Here is a 25,578-nt window from a genome sequence, read left to right as displayed (position 1 = left end):
CAGTAGGTCTGCCCACACCTTGCTCCCTGGGTGGAGGAGAGGGGGGCCTTTGGAAAGCCGTCCTCTCGGGGAGGGCGGGCGCTGTGTGCCATTCTGGCAACTGGCAAATGTGTAAGGGGGCTACGGGGTCCCGCCCCCAGCTCTCCCTGTGCAGGGCTGAGTCCCGCCCCCACCTCTGGGCAGGATCCCGCCCCCCTCCCCACTCTCCTGCAGAACACCAAGCCCACCTTTGTGATTTAGTTTTCTCCTAAGTGAACCTCGGCCTTTCAAGATCTAACCTCCTTCCCAACTGCGCAACATGGACGACTGCAGAAGGCACTCGGCTCAGTGAAACAAGCCATACACCACGGACCAGCGGGGCATGATTGCACTGAGATGAGGTCCCTGTGCACAGAGAGGGAAAGGAGCTTAGAAGTAACCAGCGGCGGGCGAGGGGTTCTTGTTTAAATGAGTGCAGAGCTTCTGTCTGGAATAATAAGAGTTTGGGAAGTACAGAGCGGCCCATATCGTGACTGTAATTAATGCCCCTGAATTATACACTTAAAAATGGCAAATTTTATGTTACAGATATTTTTACCACAATCTTTAAAAAATTAGTTACGCAATATATAATTGAGTTGTATTGAGTTGTACACATTAAATGGGTGGATTGCATATGTGAATTGTATCTCAATAAAGCTGTTCAAAAAACAAAAAAGATAGGTGTGAATACCTGTCACCGGGGCCTCTCACTGGTCAGGGTTCAGCAGGGGCAGGCTGAGGGGATGGACATGGGCCAACCCCCAGGCACCTGCCTGTCCTGTGACCTGCATCCTGGCGGCAGACTCTTCCCATTAGGCCGCTGACACCCGGAGGAAAGGGGGACGCTGAGGCCAGCGAGCCTGGAGTGTGGCTGGTGCCTCCCATTCCCCAGAGAGAAGGGTCTGAACGTCATTGCCTGGGACTCCCAGCAATGATTCTGACATGGTTCTAAGGCTCGCCTCTCATTCAGCATAAGACCGGAAGACAGTCCTCTTTCTGGCAAGGACGCAGCCTGGTGGTCAGAAAGCTGGGGGTGAGGGGGTGGGGGGAGCCAGGCAAGCAGGTGGGCAAGCAGACAGGCTCAGGACAGGCCTAGCTCCTTCCCCCACAGCCTGAGACTAGCAGGTCCCTTCTCCCTGAGCTCCTGGCTCCTGTCTGTTGAATGGGGACGATGACAGCATCTGCCTCAGTGACAATGTCTGGACATTGCACACCTGCCCAGGGCAGGGGCATGTGTCCCCTCACTGAACAGCAGGGTGGCTTCCTTCCTTCTGTCACACTCACTCAGAGACAGGTCCCCATGGCCCAGTGGGTGGATTTGGCCCTGTGCACCACCGGGCCACAGTGGTTTCCAGTAAAACTGCTTCCAAGAGGCTGAGCAAATAAGAGCCAGAAGGTCGGCCTGTCCTTACCGCTAAGCTGCACGGACTCAGTGGAGCAGGAAACTGGCCAGGTCACCTGTGTCCCTACTGCAGCCCTCTGCCCACCACAGGGGCCCTGGCAAGAAAGAAAGCCCCACCCCAGGCCACTGTCCCCCACGTGGGCGCCTCACAGCGCACCTGAAGAGCGGGAGGGGGTCAGACCCCCTGGTGCGCCCCCACCGGCCCTGTTTGCATGAGTAACTTCCGCCTGGTGCCCACAGAGGCAGGTCTTCGGGAAATCTAGTCCCTGAGGAAAAATGTTACTCGCCTCTTGTTTCCTGTATTTATTTTTTCCTAGCTTTACTGAGATACAATTACATGTAACATGACACACATTTAAGGTGTATAGCTGTTGACTTGACATTTATATACCGCAAAATGATCACCAATAGTGACAGCTAACTCCTCCATCAGGTCACACACTATCACTTCTTTTTTGTGGCGAGAATATTCCACATCTACTTTCTTCGTGACTTTCCAGTATGGAGTACAGTCTTATTAACTATCGTCCCCATGTTGGATGCTATATCTCCAGATCCGCTGACTCCCAGGGGAAAGCACCCTCCCAGCCACCCCACCGTGCACACAGCACACGAGGGAAACCATCCGGGACCCTCCAGACACCCACCCACCAGCTTAGAAGGGAGACTCAGCAGTTGCCATGCAGAGCAGACTGGGCCACCCACACCCTGCCCAAATTCCTGACCCACAGAGTGCAGGGGACACAATGAAATGGTCCTTGTCCTAAGTCACCAAGATGTAGTGTGGTTTGTTCCCCAGTAATGACCGTAACACTTGCTGTGTCACCTGGGGCATAGGACCACACCTCTCCAGGGCTCGTTACCTGATACATAAAAACGGTCATTCCCACGGCCTCCCAGAGCGGGCATAAAGTTCCAATGAGATCATGAACACCGTGACGGGACACCGTAGCGGTTGAGAACGGGCAGCTTCCCTGGTCATGCCCACTACCACTGTTATTTTACCATGAAGACACAACAGTTACATAGGCAGGGAAAGGCGGGTCACAGCAGATTCCTCAGTGACACAGCCAGAGCCCCATCACCCATCAGACATCCATCAAGAGACAAGGGACACAGCTATGTCACCATGGGCTGGCACTGAAATCAACGCTTTTGTTTTAAGCTGGAAAGACAGAGATTGATGGGTTTGCTGTAATCTACAGTTACTCCCAGCTGCGCGATCCATGGATTTACTCTTTTAAAGATCACCCAAACAAATTTTATTTCATTTATTTTATTTTGGTAATTTTATTTTTAGTTTCATAGACACCATGATAGTCACATTTTTATTCAAGCCCTTAAAAACACTCCTATCCTCTCACCAAGAAATTGCATTTTCAGATAGCCAGAAACACGGGAATAACCAGAAATACGGGAAAATGTACACTCACAGGATACTTGCCACATCTTCAAACAACCAAAGTTGGGGCATCAGTGTCCAGAGCAGGGAGGTCGGTACACCCTCTACCCACTGTCACCTGCACCTGCCAGCCTCTGGCACACTCTTGTATTGGTCAAAGACCACGAGAGTTCCACCGTCTTTCCCCCCACCACCCCACGCGGCCTTCACCTTCCCTGGACAACCTCCCCTTCCACTGCCTGCTCTGGGCCCCTCACGGGGGCTTTCTCTCGTCTCCTGGAAGAGCTCACATGCCCCTCTGAGCTTCACTCCTTCCACTACCACTCTCCAAACTCCTGGAGACCTCTGGCCACTCTCCATTCCCTCTTTCTTCCCTGCCTGGAACACCCCTTTCCCACCAGCAGCGTGTTTTCTTTGTCCGTCCACCACGCCTGCCCAGGAGCTCTAAGACCCGCACGTTAAGGATCCAGCAGGCCTGGAGCCACGCTGCTTCTCACCTCCTTGCTTCCACCCAGTAAGTCCCTGCTGCTTGGCACGACTTCTCCCCACCCCCACCCCCGGCTCCCCACTGCCGCGCTGGACCGGCTGCAGACTCAGCATCTCTGCCCATCTGCTCCCAGGCTGGGACAGGGGCCCACTGCTGCCCAGCTCCCGTCACACTGGATTATGGTCATCGGTTTATGTCTCCCTGTTGCAGAGGTTCTCAAGAAAGGGACTGTGCCCCATTCTTCCTCTTTCCTGCACCCCTACCCCACCCACACACCCAGTGAGGACAATCAACCCTAGTCTGACGAGTGACTCCATCGTATTTATCTAATCAATAATTAGATCTACATGATGGACTATTATGCAGCCATTAAAAATTGTTCACTCGGACTATGTGATAATATGGGGAAATATTCACAGTGTGTTAAATATTTAAAAGATACAAAGCCGTATCGATATGACAATCTACAAGAGAAGTGATGAGAAGGAAATATAACAAAACTGCAACAAAGTTTCGGGGACAGAGAAATCGGGATGTTGTTTTTCCCCTTCTTTATTCTACTTTCCGCATATTTAAACATTTCTGTAATGAGATAAAATAGAGAAAATGAAAAATCTTCTCAGCAGGAGCATCTTAACATACACACGAGTTAGCTCCCAGAGTCTGACAATATGGGACACACGATGATGACAGATTACGTTCTCACAGCTTCAGTAAAGAGCCCCACCTCTCCTTGGGGCCATAAAATATTCAGGATTGTTTTTATCACCTTTCACATTGAAAGCCGGTGCAGGAACCAGCTCCGTTCAGCCCCTGACTCCTACAGCCAGTTCATTCTATGATGGATTGTTCCCAGAGCAGACAAGCTGGCTGGAGGTCTGCGCAGTGAACACGGCGGCGAAGGCGTGTGTCCTTCTCACAGTGACCCAGCGGCTGCCCAACCACTTCTGCAGTGTGGAAATTGCGTTATTTCGTATTCCTGAGTTGTCGCCATCAGTAAGGAGACTATTGACGGCAATCCTCCCTCCAGGGTTTAACACATCACCACAGTGTGACAAGAGGAAGGGCCACGCTGTGTACACATTGCCCATGTGGGAGGGTGCAGGGAGCTTTCACTTTGCACAGTTGTGTGGGACCGTAAAAATGACCGTGCTCGCTGAAACCATTCGAAGAGATCTTAATAATCAATGTGGAAATTACAAATATTCCATGACTTTTACATTTTTTTCAAGACGTTGAAAACTCTCATGGTTATCAATGTACTGGAAAATAAAAAATAGGAAAAACAATATTTGCTTAGGACACAGTCATTTAAAACATTAGAAACATTGAGCAGTCAGGTATTTTATTTCTTTAAAGCATACTGAGTGGGAACAGTGCTTGTCATATAACTCACGCTACGGGGCAGACATCTGTTCTATGTCTTGGAACACTGTCTTTCTAAGATCCGCTTCCAAGATTTGAGTCTTTGCTCTTTCAACATCGTGACATATCTTGAAGAGAGTTCCCTGACGTGCAGTGTTTCCAGCGTCGCTTCCTCTGGCATCGCCGTCCTTTCCTTCACAGCCACTTTCCTCACTTATGTCAGTAAGTTCACCTTCACTTACTTCCTCTGGCTGCGTAAGAAGAAGCCTCACGTGGCAGCAGCTTCGTCTGGGATCAGCGACTTCTTCCCTGTATCGTCACATTTCTCTTCCAGGATTATCGCGCTTCCTTGCAGAATGTCCTCCTTGTGGGCCAATTCCCTCTTTTGATTTTCCATTTTGTGTAAAATGTCACATGGGTTTATTGTGGGGCGACAAGGAGCAACCACTGCACACCTTGCTGTCTGGACATGAACGAACAGAAGCACAGCGACCAGCCAGAGCCAGACATTGAAAGAAGTGACTTGTTGTGGGTCATGATGCCATCTGTTACTGACTTAGTGATTGGTAGACTGAAGAAGTAGCAACAAAGTTTGCACTTTGTGCAATTGCTCAGTTACCGCGGGAGCTGCAATCTGAACTGTGTGGTTGGGGGACCCGCGTTATTTAACTAAGCTGCGATGACTCAAATCTGTACATATTGGGACTGTGCAAAGCAAAGGCTGTTTCTAGGCAGGGAATCTGGCCAGGGAAGGTGTGGCATTTGGTGGGGGGGAAAAAAAAAAGAATCTGGACTGCTCCAAGGTCGGATTTGAAGACGTGCCATTTGTCCACTTACTCAGTCATTCAAACACACACGACCCAGCAGGGGGTGGGGACCAGTGCTGAGCTGTGTACAGAGGAGGCAGACGCGTCCAGGATATGTATCCACTGATGATGCAGGGGGAAGACTCTAGGTCCTGTGCTTCAGAACGGCCTGGGTTGCAGTCATCTGGGCTCAGTCACCCCGCCACCCCTCACCCCCTTTCACCCCCCGGCCCCGGGTCTGAGTTCTTTAACTCTAAGCAACGGAAATTGACACAGGCTATACAAGCAAGAAGGAAGTTAGTGGAAGGCTCTGAAGGAGCCACAGAATCGAGGAGAGAGCACAGTAGCTGGACAAAGGGCCTCAGAAGGAGCAGGAGCTGAGCAGGACTGGGGACTCAGTGTCGGGAATCCATGACTATTCCATTTATCTACTGCTGTGCAACCAGTCACTTCACACCTCAGCGGTGTAAAACAAACCATTTATTTTGCTCATGAACCTGCAGGCAGGTGGGTCTTGATGGAGATGGTGTGCAGTGGCTGAACACGCCCAGGGTCCCTCCGCTGCTGAGCGGTGAGGACAGGTCCTGGAAGGAGAGAGGGGCACGCCCTGGGGCTCATTCCCAGACCCAACCAACTCCCCACCACCATCAGCCTTTCAGACCCGTCAGGCCACTGGGATCCAGACACCGGTTACTGACAGCGGGAGTGAAACCATGATCCTTACAAAAGAGCAGTGAGCGTCTTTAGCAGTCAGTGGTTTGAAATGGGGTGGAGGAATGGTCTCCATCAGAAAAGACAGGTGAAAATGACTTCCCCAGATGCAGGACTTCAGGTCCTGGGTCAAATCAACCAACTAGAAAAAGATATTGCTGAGACATCTGGGGAGGTTGCTGAGACGGACCAGCATTCAGAGGAAAAGGAACGAGTCCTCATTTTGTTGGGTGGGATGGTGGTATTTTGTTCTGCAGGAAATGCCCTTCCCTATCAGAGATGCCTGCTGTGCTGGGGTGAAATGACCGGAGTCCGGGGTTTGCTTACGAAGTCTCCACCCAAAAGGAGGGGAAAGTACATGAAGGAAGTACAGCACAATCTTGAGAGCAGCTGAAGCAAGGAGATGGATGAGGAACAATTCAGTGCATTATTTCCCCTACTTTTGTACATATTTGAAAGTTTTCATGAGACTTTTTTGAAATTATGAAAAAAAATCAGAAGCTGCTAATGACAACAAAAGCAGCTCCCTTGTACTGAGACGTATGCACAGTGCGCACATTATTTCACTTCGAACAAAAAGCCTCAGTGGCTGGTAGTTCCATCTCTGCCTTATGGACGGGGAAACTCGTTTGGAGGCTGACAAACCTGCAAAGTCTCACAGCTGTGACAGGACTCCAGCCTCAGGTGCCAGGGCTGTAGCTTCTGTAAGGCGCAGCAATGCAGGAGGCCAGGCCTGCCCATAGGTGGCCCTCGGCCCGCAGTTGGAGATGCCACCCCAGTTTGGGGCAGCCAGGCCCTCTGAGACGCCTTTGTTCTGCCTCAATGGGCCATTCAGCCAAGGGTTCTGGAGGACAATGGTGACCACTGTGCCAGGAGGCAGTGCTCGCAGGCAGCATAGCAGCTCCCAGGTGGGCCTCGTTCCCCAGGAAGGCTGTCAAGTGCCTCCTGGGTGCAGGCAGAGGAGCCTGGAAGGTGTCAGGGGACAAGCACATGTCACTTTGCACATGCTGTTCCTCCTGCCTGGAATGTCCTAGAATATCATGTCCCTTAGATGTTGGTAAAGCGGGGTGCTCTCGCCTCAGCCCTCTTCTCTCCTTCCTCCCACCTGCACTCTCACTCTCCCTGCCTAGCACACACTGGGCGCTCCAGAAACAGTTGTCGAGTGAATGAATGAATGACTGAGTGAGCGAGTGAAGGAAATGACCTTGCTGTAACATTGCATGTCTACCATTGAACGTGACCCTGGCCTATACAGGGGAAATCACTAAATGTATGTTGAACAAAAGTGAAAATAATGCTCAACCTCATTGGGGTTCAGAAAGGAATGAAAACAAATATTGTTCATCTATGATATTTGCAAATATTAGAACACCTACTACTGATCAGCCTGCGGTGAAACAGAGAAACTCTCTGTGCAAGAATGTGGCACCATGTGTTAGGAACATTAAACACGTTCCTCATTTTTACATGCATGGGACGCTCTCTTAAGAAAAGTATTCTCAGATAAGGGGGCCAGGGTGGGAATAGGGGGTCTTCATGCACAAACAGTGCTCATTCACTGAATGCTAATTATAGAATTATCCAACAATCGGAGGTGATTAACTGAACGATGCCACATCTATCACAGGAGTATATGCAGTGAATCACACGATGGAATTTGGAGGTGGGGGCGGAGGTACCCAGTTACACACCTCTCCTCCCTCCTAGGACTTGAGAACATACTGGGAAGGTGAACAAGAGGGACATAAACAATCGCTTCACTAAGGGTAAACTTGGTGGGGGATGAGCTGGGGACCCCTACTCCACTACCCCTCCCCTTGGGCCTGTGGGGAGAGATAGGACCAAAGGTTGGACTCTAAAATAGAGAATGGAAGTCTTTGTAGAACAGCAGGTGGGGTGACAGGCCCTTGAGTACTATAACCCCACCCAATAGGGAAAAGCTGCCCAATGGGTGACAGGCTCTCACCATTTCCACCAATCACAAAAGCTAAGGAGGTGGGAGGCAGGCCAAGGAATCCACCCTGCCAGGAAGTACACCCTTCCCCCCACAACATAGTAGGGCAAACGGTATAATTTGTAGGACCCAGTACAAAATGAAAATGCAGAGCCCCGTGTTCAAAAAGCAGGGAGAAAGTGTCATTAAAGGTACTAAAATATCAAGCCTTTTCATTTTTCCCATGATTTGCCACAGTGTTATTTGCTATTTAATGCCAATTGAAATAAAGAAAAAAAAGTTTAAATTATTGGCATGAATTGTATCATTCATTATTCTGTTGTGCAATTCCAGATTTACATGCAAATATCAGAGCATTGAACCGGAATGCAGAATCACTGAAATACACAATTTGTACGTGGTAGCTCCTACGTGCACAGTGACTTTCTCTTCCCAGAGCAGTGGAAACGCTGCGTGGAACCAACTCATCTGTTTTTATTCCACTTTTGGATGCTCACACATTCTACATTCACCTCCACCCTTGGTTCAGTGATGAATAAGGGTTGAAAGGAAAAGGGGCTGTGGGCTGTCCTACCTTTCCTTTCCTTCAGTGTCATCACTTTCAGCATCGGTGATTAGCTAACGTGGGGCAGTAACCTGAGCAGGAAAGGCTATGACAGAGTTCCCTGGTCCTTGGTGCTTTTGACACTGTCACTGTCCTCTCTCTGCATTCATACAGAAAGTGTGGCCTCTCTGGGCTGTCAGTGCCCCTGCTTACACAATCATGGACATGCTGATGCTGATGGCCCCACCATATGTGGGCACTCAGCCATACTCAGTCAATACAAGGTAAGTGTGTTATGGAAGCTGCACAAAGAATGGCGGAAAGGCTTGTTGCACATGTCACCTCTGTTCACACACATGCTCCCCTGACCCATCAGACAGCACTTACAAAACACGGGTTCAAAAATAAAATTATTAAAAATTTCAAGATGGCAACAGCAGAGCATTCATTAAATCAAGCCTTAAACCAAGCACGGGGTCCTTCCAAGTGTGGGGCCCTATATGACTGCATGGTTGCATCTGTGAAGCTAGCCCTGCAGCAAAGCACTGGAAAATTCTTATAATCTCACGCTTCATTTGAAAAGTAGCCTTCAAAATGGCTTACACAGAGAGATTACAACTTTTATTAAAAATGGGCACTGGCAGGCACACCCATGTTCATTGCAGCATTACTCACAATAGCCAAGAGGAAGCAACTCAAATGTCCATCAATAGATGAATGCATAAAGAAAATGTGGTGTATACATACAATGGGATATTGTTCAGTTTTGTGAAAAAGGAAATTCTGGATTTCCAGTCAAGATGGCAAAGTAGGTAAATATGGTGCTCACCTCCTCTCACCACCACATCAATTACAACTAAACCACAGAACAACCATTATTGAGAATCACTTGAAGTCCTGCTGAACCAAAGGCCTACAAATACGGACATACAGAAGAAGCCACCGCGAGACTGGTAAGACGGGTGGAGACCCAGAACAGGCTGGTCCCACACCTGCATTGTGACCATTAAAAACAGGGAGGGATATCTCGGCTGTGGAGGTTCCCCCCAGAGGAGTGAGGGGTCCCAGTGCCACACCAGCCTCCCCAGCTCCGGGTTCCAGTGCCAGGGAAAGAAGTCCCCATAATTTCTGATTATGAAAACCACAGAGATTGTGACTAAGTGGGACAGAGGGTGACTGGAGTCCCAGGTGCTCCTCTTAATAGGCCCTCGCCTGTTAAGACATACTTGCTGACAGATTCACTCACTCTGAGCTCGAGCACCAGGGCAGCAACTCGAAAGAGAACAGGGACGTGTAGAAAGGAAATGACTTGTCTGGTTCTAGGGTAAGGGCTGGAAGGGAAGCTTTCTCCTGGACGGAGGAGCTGGCAGAAAACATTGTTTCTTTGTTGATCCCTCCCCCTTCTTGCATCCAGATGCAGGCAAAAGCCATATCTGAGTCTCCATCAACCTGGCTAATGCCCCCGTTCATTCTCACTGCCCTGGTGATTCTGAGACCTCCACCCCACCCAACTTTCGGGCACACCCACACCACTTTCAGTGGCTTTTTCATACAAACCTCCTGCCTTGGCTCATGCTGTGGACTTTCCTAAAGTCTCTCAAAGGTTCACGAACCCTAAACAAGCAGCATCTGGCTTCAGCGTGTCCCATACCTCTGGTTGAGCAACTCCAAGCCCAGCACTAGCGGCAGCCAGGCTTGGTTTGTGGCTTGGCCTCTCAAGGCACCTCCAAGCACAGCACAGGTGGCAACCATCTCTGGATTGCTTTGTGGCTCATGCCGGGTGGCCCAAGGAAGGCCACAGGCTGCAACTTGAACTTGGCCTGCAGTGAGTCCCCTCCCAGGTGGTCCTGGGGCTGGCATGCCCAGGGGCCAGCTTTGAACCAAACTGGAACATCACCCAGCCACCTCTAATGACAACACACTCAAAGGGCAGACAGGGCAGGCACCAGAGCCCTGCTAAAGTGAATCCTGCTTTATAGGGTCAGTCCATGCACAGCAGCTCCTTCACTGTAGTAACATCCAGTCCTCACAACCAATCAGCCTGAGGGTCAGTCCCTCCCATTGATATGCAAACAGCAACTAAGGCTCAACTGCAACAGAAGGGCACACACAACCCACACAAGGGACAACCCTGGAACATCAGCTCTGGTGACCAGGGCAACTGTACCACTGGGCCCCACAGGACACCTACTACATAAGGTCACTCTACTAAGACCAGGAGACATAGCAGCCCTACCTAATATACAGAAAATAAACATAGGGAGGCAGCAAAAATGGGGAGACAAAGAAACATGTCCCAAATAAAAGAACAGAACAAAACTCCAGAAAAAGAACGAAACAAAATGGAGACAAGCAATCCTCCAGATGCGGAGTTCCAAACACTGGTTAGAAGGATGCTCAGTGATCTCAGGGAGAACTTCAGCAAGGAGACAGGAAACATAAAAAAGAACCAGTCAGAAATAAAGAATACAATAACTCAAATGAAGAATACATTAGAGGGAATCAACAGTAGATTAGATGAAGCAGAGGATCAAATCAGCAATTTAGAAGATAAGGTAACAGAAAACACCCAAACAGAAGAGCAAAAAGAAAACAGACTGAAAAAAAAATGAGGACAATTTAAGGAGACTCTGGGACAATATCAAGCGTAGCAACATTCATATCATAGAAGTACCAGAATGAGAAGAGAGAAAGCAAGGGATTGAGAACATAAGTGAAGAAATAATGACTGAAATAGACATACACATCCAGGAAGCACAGAGAGTCCCAAACAAGATGAACCCAAAGAGGCCCACACCAAGACACACTGTAATTAAAATGGCAAAGGTTAAAGACAAAGAGAGAATCCTAAGAGCAGCAAGAGAAAGGCAACTAGTAACTTATAAGGGAGCTCCCACAAGATTGTCAGCTGATTTCTCTACAGAAACTTTGCAGGCCAGAAGGTATTGGTAGGAAATATTCAAAGTGATGAAAAGTAAGGATCTATAACCAAGGCTACTCTACCCAGCAAGGCTATCATTTAAAATCGAAGGACAGATAAAGAGCTTCCCAGACAAGAAAAAGCTAAAGGAGTCCATCACCACCAAACCAGTATTACAAGAAATGTTAGAGGGGTTTCTTTAAGATGAGAAAAAGAGATAAAAAATATGAATAATAAATTGGCAATTACTTTCAATGTAATTGGATTAAATGCTCCAATCAAAAGACATATGAGGGCTGAATGAATAAGAAAACAAAACCCTTACATATGCTGCCTACAAGAGACTCACTTCAGGGGGGGCCAGATGGCTCAGTTGGTTAGAGCATGAGCTCTGAACAACAGGGTTGCCAGTTCGATTCCCGCATGGGATGGTGGGCTGGGCCCCCTGCAACTAAAGATTGAAAATGGCAACTGGACTTGGAGCTGAGCTGCACCCTCCACAACTAGGTTGAAGGACAGTGACTTGGAGCTGATGGGCGCTGGAGAAGCACACTGCTCCCCAATATTCCCCAATAAAAATTTTAAAATGAGAGAGAGAGAACGAGAAAGACTCACTTCAAATTTAAAGACACACACAGACAGAAAGTAAAGGGATGGAAAAAGTTATTTCATGAAAATGGAAACAACAACAACAACAAAAAGCTGGGGTAGCAGTACTTATACCAGACAAAATAGACTTTAAAACAAAGGCTGCAAGAGACAAAGAAGGACCCAGTAATCCCACTTCTGGGTATTTACTTGAAGAAACCCAAACTACTACTTCGAGGGGACATGTGCATCCATATGGTCATTGCAGTATTGTTTACAATGGCCAAGATGTAGAGGCAACCTGGGTATCCGTTGATGGATGAATGGATAAAGAAGGGATGGTACATAGATACTCTGGAATGTTGCTCAGTCATGGAAGGGAATGGATTCTTGCCATCTGCAGTGGTATGGATGGACCTGGAGGGTATTGTGCTGCGTGGAGTGTCAGACAGAGAAAGACAGATGCAATGTGATTTCACTTATATGTAGAATCTAAAGAACAAACTAAATAAAACAGAAATGCACTCGTGGATACAAAGAACATTTTGATGGCTGCCAGATTGAGGAGGGTAGGGGCATTGAGAGGGTGGGTGAAAAATGGGAAGGGATTAAGAAGTACAAATTGGCTGTTACACAGTAGCCATGGGGATGTGGGGTGTAGCACAAAGAATATAGTCAATAATATCATAATAACTATGTATGGTGTCAGATGGGTCCTAGACTTATTGGGGTGAGGGAGAGGGTTGGGGAACAGGGTAAAAAAGGTGAAGGGATTAAGAAGTACAAACTGGTAGTTACAAAATATTCACGGGGATGTAAAGTAAAGCACAGGGAATATAGTCAATAATATGGTAATAACTATGTATAGTGTCAGGTGGGTACTGGACTAGTCAGTGGGATCACTTCTTAAATTATATGTCTAACCACTATGCTGTACACCTGAAATTAGTATAAAATAATATTGAATGTTAACTGTAATTGAAAATTTTAAAAAGTGGGGGGAAAGGTGAAGGAGAATAAGAGGTTCAAATTTCCAGGTATGAAGTAAGTCACGGGGATGTACGTACAGCACGGGGAATATAGTCAATAATATTCTGATAGCATAGAAGGGTGTCACATGGTTGCTGGACTTACAGTGATCACTTCTCTGGGTATATAAATGTGAAACAACCATGGTGCACACTTGAAACTGATGTAATATGTATGTTAGCTACTATTTTAATAAAAAATTGTTTAAAACGAGAAAGAAAGAAAGAAAACAATACCCTTACATATGCTGCCTACAAGAGACTCACTTCAGATCAAGATACATACACATTAAAAGTAAAGGGATGGAAAAAGTTATTTCATGAAAATGCAAACAAACAAACAAACAAAGCTAAGGTAGCAATACTTAAACCAGACAAAATAGATTTTAAAACAGGCTATAACAGGAGACAAAGAAAGGCCTAGTAATCCCATTTTCTGAGTATCCATCTGAAGAAACCGAATCCACTACTTAGAGGGGATGTATGTATCCGTATGTCCATTGCAGCATTGTTTACAATGGCCAAGATGTGGAGGCAGCCTGTGTGTCCCTGAACAGATGAATGGATAAAGAAGAAAGAGGTGCTACATATATACAATGGAATATTACTCAGCCATTAAAAAGACTGCAATCTTGGGGTGGCCAGTTGGCTCAGTTGGTTAGAGCTCAGTGCTCATCACACCAACACAACATCACCGGTTCGATTCCCACATGGGCCAGTGAGCTGCGCCCTCCACAACTAGATTGAAAATGACTTGACTTGGAGCTGATGAGTCCTGGAAAAACACACTATTCCCCAACATAATTTTTTTTTTTAAATAGAATGAATTCTTACCATCTGCGACAACATGGATGGACCTAGAGGGTATTTTGCTGAGTGTAGTAAGTCAAACAGCAAAAGACAAAGGTCATATGATTTCACTTATAAGTGGAATCTAAAGAACAAAACAAACAAACAAAACAGAAACAAACATAGATACAGAGAACATTTTGATGGTTGCCAGATGGGACTGGGTTGAGGGTTGGGTGAAAAAAGGGGAAGGGATTGTAAAGTATAAACTGGTTGTTACAAGGTAGTCATGGGGATGTAGGGTACAGCATAAGGAATATAGTCAATAATATTGTAATAACCATGTGTGGTGTCAGATAGGTACTAGATCAGGGTGATAGATGGGAAGGGGTTTGGGGGCAGGATGAAAAGGGTGAAAGGAGTAAGAAATATAAATTGGAAATTACAAAATAGTCAATGGGATGTAAAGTACCGTATAGGGAATATAATCAATAATATAGTAATAACTACGCACAGTGTCAAGTGGGCACTAGACTAGTCAGGGGGATCACTTCTTAAATTACATAAATGTCTAACCTCTATGCTGTACACCTGAAATTAAATCTTTAGAAAAACAGACATGGGCATTTAAAAAAAGACTGGAAGGAACTATCACAAATCGGTAACAATGTATCTTTGTGAGGGACTGGAGAGGGTTCTTTCCTCTTCATTGTTACTCCATATTGTTACTTCATCTGCATTGTTACTCTGTAACCCTCCTCATGAAGCCCCAGCATTTCACACAGCGCCAGTTCCCATTCCCAAGACCACAAACATCTCCTACAAAAACATCCCTCAGCTCTGCACGCTTTAAGGATAAAACCCAGAAGTTATCGCAAGTGAAAACAAGGAGATGATGTGGAAAATTTGTATTAGATTTTGACTTCCATCTTGCAGAAAGAGAAACCCTACTCTGTGACTGCACCAACCTTTAAGTTGGGATTGACTAGAAATAACTGAGCTCATGGCTTACAGCGGGGGCGGGGGGGGGGGCTGGCCCATGGGATAGTTTGGGGACCTTGACAGCAACAACCCCTTCACACAGGTAGACCTTTGGTGTCTACATGTCCTTTGCCCCTTACAACCTTGTGACAACCCAGGGCAGGAAGCAGTGCAGGGAAACTGAGGCTCAGAGAGGCGATGGGACTTAGTGGAGAACACCCAAAGGTGCCCTATCACAGCCTCCCTCCCTTCCCCCACCCCTGAAATGGAGACAACATGAGTTTGTGAAATCCCAGGAAAGCTTATGGAAGTGACATTCCTAAATGGAGGCAAAAGGAACAGCCCACATCCTGAGTTTCAAAATCAAAGGCTGGCTCTCTCCACTCTCTCTCTGGGCTGGCTTTAGGTCTGTGCCATAAGCAATCTCCCCCTTTTTAGCCTCAATTTCCCCATGAGGTGGGGGTGGCCAGTCTGATGATAGTTCTAAGAGCTAATCTAACTCTGACCCCTGAAGAACGGACATCGCTATTAGTGGACAGTATTTATTAAACACTGACTGTGCCCCAGGTCCCAGGCTGGGTGTGTCCACATACGCCAAACCATCTAATGCCGTGAGTTCACTGGGAGTATTGCTTTCATAAGGAGGGTGGGAAGTTCATGGAGAAGAGATTACAACATCAAACAGTTGTACAACCCTCGTTTCCAGTGATGTAAGCGACACTCCTGAGAAGGAACTAAGGCTCAGAGAGACTGTGGCCCGCCTGGGATTGGAGACCGCAGCCAGGCCCCACCAGGAACGCGCATCTCCTGACACCAGACGTTGGGAATCTCATCTGGCTGGAAAACCTGCTCTGTAGCCCGCATGAGGGGAAATCAGAACTGGCAACTTTGACTTGAGTGCAATAAAAGAGATCAAAGAGGCTTCCAACAACAGAAAGCAAACAAATCACGATTTCTCCAGGTTTTATGTATCTCGAATCATGGTCACGAGTGGCATAGCAGCCTCGTGGGTTTCCAAATAACCAGGAAAGGCTGTGCGAGTGGGGGTGTCATTGGCTGCAGGTAACAGAGACTTGGCTTAAGGTCTGACATGTCCCAGCTCAGGGAACTGCTCCAGCCAGAGGTGGGTGGACATCCGGCCTTGTTCATCCAGGAGTCACAGATGTCACCATCCCCAGTCCTCACTCGCTCTCTGCCCTGCCATCAACCCTGTTGTTGGCTTAAGACGTGCTCCTTTCATGGTCTCAAGGTGGCTGCTGACAACAGTGGGGGCTTCTCTGTTCCATCACAAGACGGGGACCAACTGCCTGAGCTCTCTCTACTTTCCACTCAACCTCCAGAATGACTGCCGTGTCCCTCTGGAACCAGTCACTGCAAGAGGGATGGGATGACTCTTGGACCAACCTGACCCAGCCGGTGGCCGCAGGTCTCTTGCTGGGAACCACCTATGTTCTCAGGGGGGTGAGGAGAACTGAGTGTTGGGAAATCAGCCGTCATACTGGGCGCAAATTTGGCTGATTGCTGGGTCTCCCACAGGCAGCACCCCCTCTCCAGTGTGGTTTAGGCCTGGGCAGAAAGCTGACGTTATCCAGGGCACTAGTTCAAAAAATGAAGACAATCCCAGGTGATAGAACCTGTGCAAACACTGGATGGAGAGAGGCCTGTGACCCCCTCCTGACCTTACCAATTCCTGAGCAAGTCACTTCACTCCTCTGAGCTCCCTCTTGATTCCCTCAACTATAAAATCAGGATGACTCTGTAGAGAGAAACTGATTGCCCTGAAATCACACGGAATACATAAGGACGGCAAAGGTATGTGTTAGAGAAACAGGTACATTTCTTTCCATGGATGAAAGAGGCACGTGCACGTGACAGATGTGAGCGCTGAGATGTTCCAGGAAGGGAAGCCGTGGTCCCAGCAGAAAAGCAAGTCCCCGAAATGCCTTACCCATCAGGCGTCTAGGAGTGACTGGCACTTCCCAAAGAGACCCAGCCACTGCCACAATCTACCTGGTCTGCACCTGCCACATCCCCTGGCTGGGAGCTCCCGTCTGGTCCATCACTGCCTGGCCAGGACCAGACCCAGAGGATGCTATGCTGGGTAAACGCTGCTGTGTGGAGGATGGATGGATGGACGCTGTACATCCAGTCCAGCCCGGAAGGGCCTATTCAACACACCCTACAGCTGTGTCCTGAGGCTGCAGCAAGAGAACAGAGCCAGGAAAAGTCCTTCCTGGGGCTATAGCTGGCCGTTGATAAAGGTGTAAAGACACAGAGGTTTCCTGGCATTCTCCTGGGCCTCTTTGGGGCCTCCCACTGCCCTAAGAGCCTCCACTGCACTGCTCGGCCCAATACCCACCCATCCATGCAAAGTTCTCTGTGCCTCAAGGTGACCTGTACCACGCCCAACCCTCATCCCTCCATCAGCGGAATTTAGCCAAAAGTTGGGGGAGGGAACCTGTTCTGACTAATTCACACCAAGGTGTGAATGACTAACAAAACCTACGCTCTCCGCAAGGAATTTGAGATTTTAAGAGACTCAGGAACTCAAGCAGGACTCCCACTGGAAGAGGACATTTAACTTGAGACGTAAAGGCTGAGAAGGAGTCAGCCATGAGAAGAGCCGGAGGTGGATATTCTGGGTAGAAGACACAACCAGTGCACATGCCTAGAAATAAGGAAAATGGCCGCTTCAGGAACAGGAAGTAGAGCAACACCACTGGGGTGTAGTGAGCAAGCATTTGGGGACCAAATGACCCGGTGGGACAGGCATTTGTACACCTGAGTCTTTTGCAAACTCCCAGCATCCACTATTTGTTCACAAAGCTCTTCCAGAAATAAGACTTTTCAAATATAACGATGCCACTTAAATACTTCTAACAGACCAAATGCTGGGTTGAGTGCTTTCTACATGAGCAAAATCGCTGATTGTCCAATGACCTTGTGAGTCATTATTATTTCTTCCTTTACAAAAGGAGAAAGTGAAGCTCAGAAAGATTTAGTAACTTGCCCAAGATTACACAGCACGGGAAGCATCAGAAGCTGGGTTTGAACACAAGTCTGCCTGACATCCAAATCTGGGACTACCTTGTGCGCTGAGCACAAAATGCAAGTAAGAGGCAACAGTGTGAAAGTCTGTTTTCATGCAGGCAGGCCAGAAATCACATAATTCTAATTCTAAGATTATTGTTACTGCTTCCTCTACTAGACCCTGCCCTGCCTGATGGCAGGAGCTTCTGATCTTATCCCTCTCTGCATCCCTAGCACCTGAGCTCTGTCCCCTACACACAACTGGCACCCAGTCTGGGGCATGGACAAAGGCCAAGCCTCAGTTTCTTCATCTGTAAAATGGGGGGATGAGGGGTATGTGGATTTTGTGCGAGGCCCCAGAGCATCATGGGAGCTCAACATACCTCAGCTGCCAGTTAGCAATTTCGAGGTGGCTCCTTCATCTACCATGTCTCCTGACCCTCACAGAAACCCCAAGACCTGTAGGCATAATGGTATTAGTCACTCCCATTTTACAGATGGGGAAACAGAGGATGAGAAGAGACTGTGCTCAACATCACAAGACTCCCTTCTAGAACGTGGGCTGCCCAAGGGCAGGATCTGGGTCCAGTCCTCAGGGATGAAACAGTGACTGACACACAGTAGGTACTCAGTAACTATTTGTTGAATGAATGAAGAGGAATTAAAAATCATCACTTCTTATGCTCTATGCACTTGCTGCTTGCTCTTGCCTTCTAGGAGCTGGTGAATTTATGCAAGAAAAAGGGCAGATAGGACGAAGAAATGATGAATGTTTGCAAATGTCCACTATGGGTCAGGCAGGGCGCTTTTTACTTTTAATCACTGAGTCCTGTGCTCTGTCCCTTCATCCTCAATGTAGAGATGAAAACAAGAGGCTTCTTCCAGAAAGCCAGACCACAGTGACCTGCCAAGATCCCCTCTCTCTGCCAGAGCCAGACCGCGGAGCACCTGCCAGCAACCCAGAGGCCTTTCACCCTCTGCCACTCAGCCGGCTGGGAGCAGAAAGAACCCCGGACACACACTGATCCATCCTCAACCTCACCGAGGCCGGTGACAAAGGGCTGCTTTCAGCTTCCTGGGCCCCAAAAAGCCCTAGCTTGGGGCAGAGCTTGCACCCAGCCCTGGGCAGCCCTGCCCCCTCTCTCCACACACGCATCATCAAAGCATGACTCAGCGGTTCTCCTCCCAGGATGGGGAGCGTCCCGCCTTAGCATCCCCCGCCCAGGTCACACACCCAGCCTCTGCTCTCCGGATCAGGACGCCAGGGAGCCCGCCCGGAGCGGGCCCAGCCTTCCCCCGGCCTCCGCAGGGCTCCGCTACCAGCTCTGCTTCATTTCCGGCAGAGCCAGGTGGCAACGCGGAGTCGCCGCCGCCGCCGAGCCCACACAGGTTCCGTGACACAGGCACCCACGCTCCCCAGCCCCACAGGCATGCAAAGCCCGGGCCCCTCCCACTGGAGCACGCATCAGGGGACCTCTTGCTAAAAACCCACAAACACTCGTGCATCCACTCCAGCAGCCCCCAGGAATATCCAGACGGTCCCCACACCGGGAAGGTCTCCAGCACGTGTCCCCACCACAGCTAGCTCTCCCTGTCCTGAATAGCAGGCCCCTGTCTGCGACGGGAGCTGTGCCCATCCGTCCCCGGGCAAGGTGGCACAGAGGGACCCTGTAAGAGAGCGGCGTTGACCCTCCGAATTCCACCAGCCACCGGGCGGGGGTTAGGCTTGGGCGAGTAGGGCCAATTTAGGGGATTTCAAATTCAGGGCCCATGGTGGGTCGCATGCCCCACTTCTTTTTGGCCAATGACAGTTTGGGGCCAGCTGCTTCTGTCTCTGTATAACTCACGAGGAATAAAAGACCAACCCCAAACCAGCCACCTTCTCCCACCCACTAAGGGACCCTGCCTCTGGAGGCACAGGGAGGGGCCGAGGACAGAGAGCTGCTCTGGGGACTCTGGCAAACAGATTTTATTCTTCTGGGTCCCTTTTCATCACCGGGGAGTGGGCAGCCTAGAAAATTCTGCAGGCTTTGGGCAGGGCTGAAATGGCAAACCCAGGATTCTAAGTCATTAAATTTCCCCGGGATTTCTTCACCAGATTAGCCATAGGATGGCCTTTTTAAAAAATGATGGCCAAGGCCGATTCACGCGATGCCACCAGGCCTGGGGGCGGAAAACTGCCTGCCGGAGGGCGGCGCGGAGGAGGGCGCTGCCCTCTCAGGCAGCTGGGCAGCGGCGGCTGGTGCCTTGGGGCTCCCTCCCTCCCGGACCCGGGGCGGGGGGACACGACACACAGCGCGCGGTCCAAACCTTCGGAGGGCATTCGGTGCGACGGCATCCCCACGCCGCGGCCGGCCGGAGGGGGCCTCAGACAACACGTACGTTACCTTCAGTCACATAGCTGTGGTCCCGCAGGAAGCTGTGGTTAATTTTCCGCGTGTCCGTGTCCTCGCCCATTGAAGGCCGTGCCCGGTGCCCTGGGCATGCCCCGCCGCCGCACACCGATGCAATCCGCAGAGGTCGCGCCGGGCGCGCGGGCCATGCCGCCGCAGCCTAGCAGGGGCGCGGGCCGCCGGGGCCCCGGGGGGCGAGCATAGCGGCCAGGGGCGGCGGGCTACGGGCAGGGACGGCCGGGCGGGCGCCGCGGTCAGGCGAGCGCGCGGCGGGCTGGCGGCGGCCGCGGGTGGGGTGGGCCGGGGCCCGGGCGTGCATCCCGGCGGGACGGTGCGCGCTGCGTCCGTGCGCCCGGCGGCGGCGGCGGCCTGGTGCCGGCGGGAGGGGACGCGCGCGGCGCTGCGCCGACCGAGCCGGGGCCGAGCCGCCGCTGCTGTCGCAGGCCCCTCCCTCGCGCCGCCCGCTCCTCCGCCCCCGCGGCCCCGCCGCCCGCCGCGCGCCGGCCTCCCAGCACGCTGCAGGTGGAGCGGCGCCCCGGCCCTCGTGGGTGGGCACCTTTGGTGCCCAAGTGCGCCCGCGGGGAAGGGAGGAAGGAGATGGCCAGCTTGGGCTGGGGGCTGGGGGTGGGGAGTTCGCTGGTCAGCTGCGCTTTTGGGGGCACCTTGAGTGCCCAGGTGATCCAATTATGGAAGAGACGACCAAAGGGTGGGGGGTTAGAAGAGGGGAGAGCAGGTGGGCAGCTTCGCCGCAAAGAGGGCAGCCACCAGAAGGACGGGGAGGGGATGGGGGCAGCTGAAGGTGGCGCTTCTGGGGAGTGGGAGCCTTGGGAGGAGGAGGGCACGGATCCCCTTCACTGGTGGAAGAGGTGGGGTCAGACACGTTCTGAGGGCGCTCCGGAGCGTTAAACTGGACGCGTGGGAAGAATCTGGTGGGTGGACTGGGGGTGGGGGAGCGGGGTGGGGGAGCACCCTACACCGCAAAGGTCTGGATGAGATGGCTGGGGGTAGTTAGCCTCCTCCAGGCAGAGCTCCGTGATCGCTCCTCATACTCACCTTTCTGCTTACTAAAGTGTTGAAACAGCACTGGGTACACTCCAAACACAGGCTGGGAAACGCGGGTCCCTCCACTCCCTCCCCCGCCCCACCAAACCCTGGGCTTCTTCCAGGCACCAGTGTACACCCCGCCCCCCCGCCCCCCCCCCCCCGCTGTCCCTTGTCACCAGTGTACCCTGCATCACACGGTACACAGTGACTGGCACAGAACAGGCCCTCAAAAATGTCCCCTTTCGCTGATCTATCTGCCACCTCCTCCCGGCTGCCTCCTTGCCTCATGAATGGAGTTCCTGCATGGAGCACAGGTCCCAGTGGGGGCTTCAGAGGTGCTGGGAAGGAATGGATCCAACCAGAGGCATTTCCCTAGGTGCTCAGCAAGCCCTCTTTGGAAACGGAGGGAGAAACGGTGCAGACTGCCCTGGGAGGGGTCGCAGAGGGGCTCAAACTGCAGGTAGGAGGTGGAGCCCATCTCCCTCAGTCCCAGAATTCTGTGATGCTTTGTTTCTCTCGGCTGTTTTTTTCAGGCAGCTGCCCAAATTGCAGAGGGGCTGGGCACGGAGGGTGGGTTATGGGAGATGGGGAAGGTGGCTGCTGCCGCCTGAGGGTTCTTCTGGGCAGTGGGAGGGAGTTATCACAGCCAGAGCTGGTCTTTCCGTCCTCCTCCCCTCTTTAGGTCAGTTGAGCCTCACACACGGGAAGACGACAGGCTGGGTTCAAGTCCTGCCAACGAGGGGGCCTGGGCAAGCACAACCTGGCCTGTAAAACAGAGGTGAGCACAGGAGGTGCCTCACAGGGCTGACGTGGCCATTTCCGGTTTAGCAGGGGTGCTCCAGGGTGGTCATCATTATCGTCAAGCTGGGCCTCACCCTATTCAGGTCCTTTACCCCTCCTCTCTGATCTTGGGGAGACACACGCACCCCGTGCTCTCCCTCTGTCACTTCTGCTGAAACATCACCCCATCTTCCGGGAGGCCAAGGACCAGAGTGAAAGAGGCCTGCCGTGGTCCAACACAGCACTGCACCCCATCCTGAGCTAGGCTGGAGACCCCAGAGCTGGTGGTCTCCAACCTCACCGGGTGCCAAGGCTGGGCACCAGCTGCTGTGCATGCCCCTCCCAGCCCCCTGCAGTCTGCTTGGGCCTCCTCAGGGCTCTTCCAGACTGTCTCCTCCGTTCTCCGGCAATGCCCCATCAGAACCAAGGCCCTTCCCTCACCTGCTGCCCCCACTGGTCTCATGCCACCCATGGCTTCCTCTTCATCACTCCCTCTGCCCCCTCAGCCCAAGACCAGGCTCCTGATCCCGCCACTCGGTCCTCTGTCCTCCTCTTCCTTCTCCCTCTCTGGGTAAGGACTCCTCCGCAGCCTTTCATTCCTTCATGATGAATGTTTGTTGAACGTCTGTTATGCGCAGACAGGGTCCCAGCCCAGGGCTGGAGAGCAGAGGTAGCAAACGAAACTCCCTGCTCCAGTGGGGTTGGCCTCCTAGTGGGGTGAGAGCACCCAGATAAGATGAACACGTCACATGTTGGTCACAATGAGCGAGAAGACACAATGGGTGCAGGCGTGGAGATGGATGGTGAGGGGAGGTCTGTTGTACAAAGGGTGAGGGGAGGGGACCTCTGTGACAGGTGAAGTTTGTCAGCATCCCTCTGGCAGCTCCCCGTGGCCAAGCCTTTTCCCCCTTAAAGACCAGTCCTGGTCCCGTGTGCCCTTCCAGCTGCCGGCTAGGCGCTCTCCTCCCCTCACAACCAGACTGCCAGAGGAGCACGTCCACACTTGCCATCTCCTCTTCCCCTCTCCCACTCGCTGCTGGAGCACCCCACCAGCCTGCCTTCTTACTACCACCTCCCATCTCCTCCCCAAAAGGCACTGGGTGCGTCATGACTTTCCTGTTCCTGAACCAGCAGACGCGTCTCTGGCCTCCTCCCTGAGCTGACATCTCAGCAGCTGCCACCCCGCGGGCCAGCCCCACTACTCTCTCACTTCGTGAGGCCACCTTCTGCGGCTCAGCTGCTCTCTAAGGTATGCTTCTCCTCATGTCCCTGAAATGCTGTGTCGCGGCCTGCCTCTGTTTCCCCCAGCTTTGTTGTAATGGACGTATAGTGTATGCACAGGAAAGTGCACAGAAGTTCAATGTTTGACTCATCACGGAGTAAACACTGTGTCACTACCACCCACAGCAGAAAAGGGGACACTGCCACCCCTCAAGACCTCCCTCCTGACCCGCTCTGTCCCCCCCAAAGAAATCCCCGTCTTGACTTCTTACGCTGTGAGTTTGCTATGTGGGGGCTTTCTGCAAATAGAATCCTAGAGCGTGAGTAGTTTTCTATCTGGTTTCTTTTGTTCAACATTCCATTTCTGAAGTTCAGTCACTATTTTGTACATGCGGCTGTAGTTGGTTCATACTTTATTGTTGTCTAATATTCCATTGTGGAAATACACTGCAGTGTGCCCTCCCGTTGGTCGGCCTTTAGCTTGTTTCCGTTTGGGGGTGACTATGACTAAAGCTCTGTCTCAGCACTCAAGTGGCCTGACTTCCGCTGGCTATATGTACTCATCGGGGAACTGGCGGATGGTGGCGCTTCAGTCTCTCATGTGAAAGAGTTTACCAAAGAGGTCACAGGAGAGAGTTCCTGAGGCGCCACAACCTCCTGGGACGAGCTATTGGCCTTGTAAGTGATGTCAGCCATTCTACCTCCTCCACTGCACTCTCCTCCCCACGCAGGAGGACCTGCCGGCATCCTCGACCCCTCCCCCCAGCCCTTCACAGCCTGTCCATCTTCCAGCCCTGTGGACTCGCCCTCAGAGCGCTCAAAACCTCCTCCTCCTCACGCCAGCCTCAGCCATATTCAGGACTCACCCCTGCCTCACGTGGACTGAAAACTGACCATGTTCGCTTTCCTGCTGCCAATGTTTCAAGGCTCCCACTTTCCAGATGCTAAAGTCTAAAGGTCTCCAAGTATGGCCCCAAACTGCCAACCTCTAGTCCATTCCCTGTGTGCACCATCTGCTCTTCCCTGAACATTTGCAGTTTCCTGGGCAAGGCAGGCCCCTTCAAGACTCTGCATTTGCGTACACTTGTCCTCTGCCTAGAATGCCTTTCCCACGTCTGGCTTTTCACCCTTTGGGATCAGCCTAAATGTCATGATGAGTGCTAAGTCTAGCGGCAGCTACCATTCATCAGATGGCCACAGGGAGGTCTACCGCTGCCTCCATGTGTCCTGCTTCCTGCCTCCTTCTGCGCTTGGGGTACATTTGTACTTCCTGTTCTGTTTAAAATTAGGTGTAGTCATGATTTGCTTTGGGTGGTGAAATGTGAGGGAAGTGACTGGCGTCCCTCTTAATTGGAGCTTTTAGAGCCTGCATGTGGTTTGTCAAATTCTTTTTATTCCCTACCCCCACCCCCAACTCAGAGTCTTGAAAAGCATCAAGATAGACCCTCTATCAGCCAGGGTCCCTGAATGGTTCCAAAGAATAGGGACCCCTATAAGAGCTGTAGTGTGAGCGAGAAACAAAGATGCAATGTGTTTAGTCATCAAGATTTGTGGCTTGTTTGTTACTACATTATAACCTCACCTATCCTGACTGCTACGTCCTTATGCCAGGTGCTGGCAAAGCACTTCACATGTTAGCTCATTCTGTCCTCAAAACATGAGGACTCATCTCAGCCAGAAGGGACTAGGTTATATTGCAACAATGGTTGACCCTTCACAGTGCAGTGGTCTACAGAAGCTACAGCTCACACGTGCTACACGTCCATCACGAGTTGACTCCAGCTCTTATCCTCGTCATCTTTGCTGTGGGAACCAGGCTGATGGAGTGGCCCCACATTTGGACCTTGTGGGGCCTATGAGAAAGGCAAAAAAGAGAGACGGGGGCCACGAGCTCATGCGTACAGCTTCATTGGCCCAAGTGAGTCACATAACTGCCACTCACGAGTTTGACAGAGTAGGGAGACACACAATAGGTCCCGTGGCCACATGCCCTCAATGGAGCTCAATGGAGCACACGAGCGCCGTCTTCCCCAGGGAAAGGCTGCAAACATTTTTCACAATAATTCAATCTACTACAGTATTCATTTTATAAATGGGGAAAAAAAGGCACCA

General features: G+C 50.9%; 1 protein-coding gene across 2 annotated transcripts in view; it reads right to left on the bottom strand.

Moving 5' to 3' along the window:
* Nucleotides 1–20,708, bottom strand: part of PPP2R2C (protein phosphatase 2 regulatory subunit Bgamma) — a 109,403-nt gene extending 88,695 nt beyond the window's left edge. Inside the window, exon 1 of one of the 2 annotated variants that reach the window (XM_019748217.2) lies at nucleotides 20,339–20,708. In XM_019748217.2, the coding sequence (XP_019603776.1) occupies nucleotides 20,339–20,366 (28 nt within the window). In that variant the 5' untranslated portion in view covers nucleotides 20,367–20,708. The remainder of the gene's footprint in view (nucleotides 1–20,338) is intronic. The other variant, XM_019748216.2, reaches the window with a different exon arrangement.
* Between the last annotated feature and the right edge of the window lie 4,870 nt (nucleotides 20,709–25,578).

Source organism: Rhinolophus sinicus, linkage group LG02 (genome assembly GCF_036562045.2).
Source record: "Rhinolophus sinicus isolate RSC01 linkage group LG02, ASM3656204v1, whole genome shotgun sequence".
Classification (NCBI taxonomy): Eukaryota; Metazoa; Chordata; class Mammalia; order Chiroptera; family Rhinolophidae; genus Rhinolophus; species Rhinolophus sinicus.
Note: the sequence above shows the minus strand (reverse complement) of the source record. Positions and strands in the feature narration are given on the sequence as shown.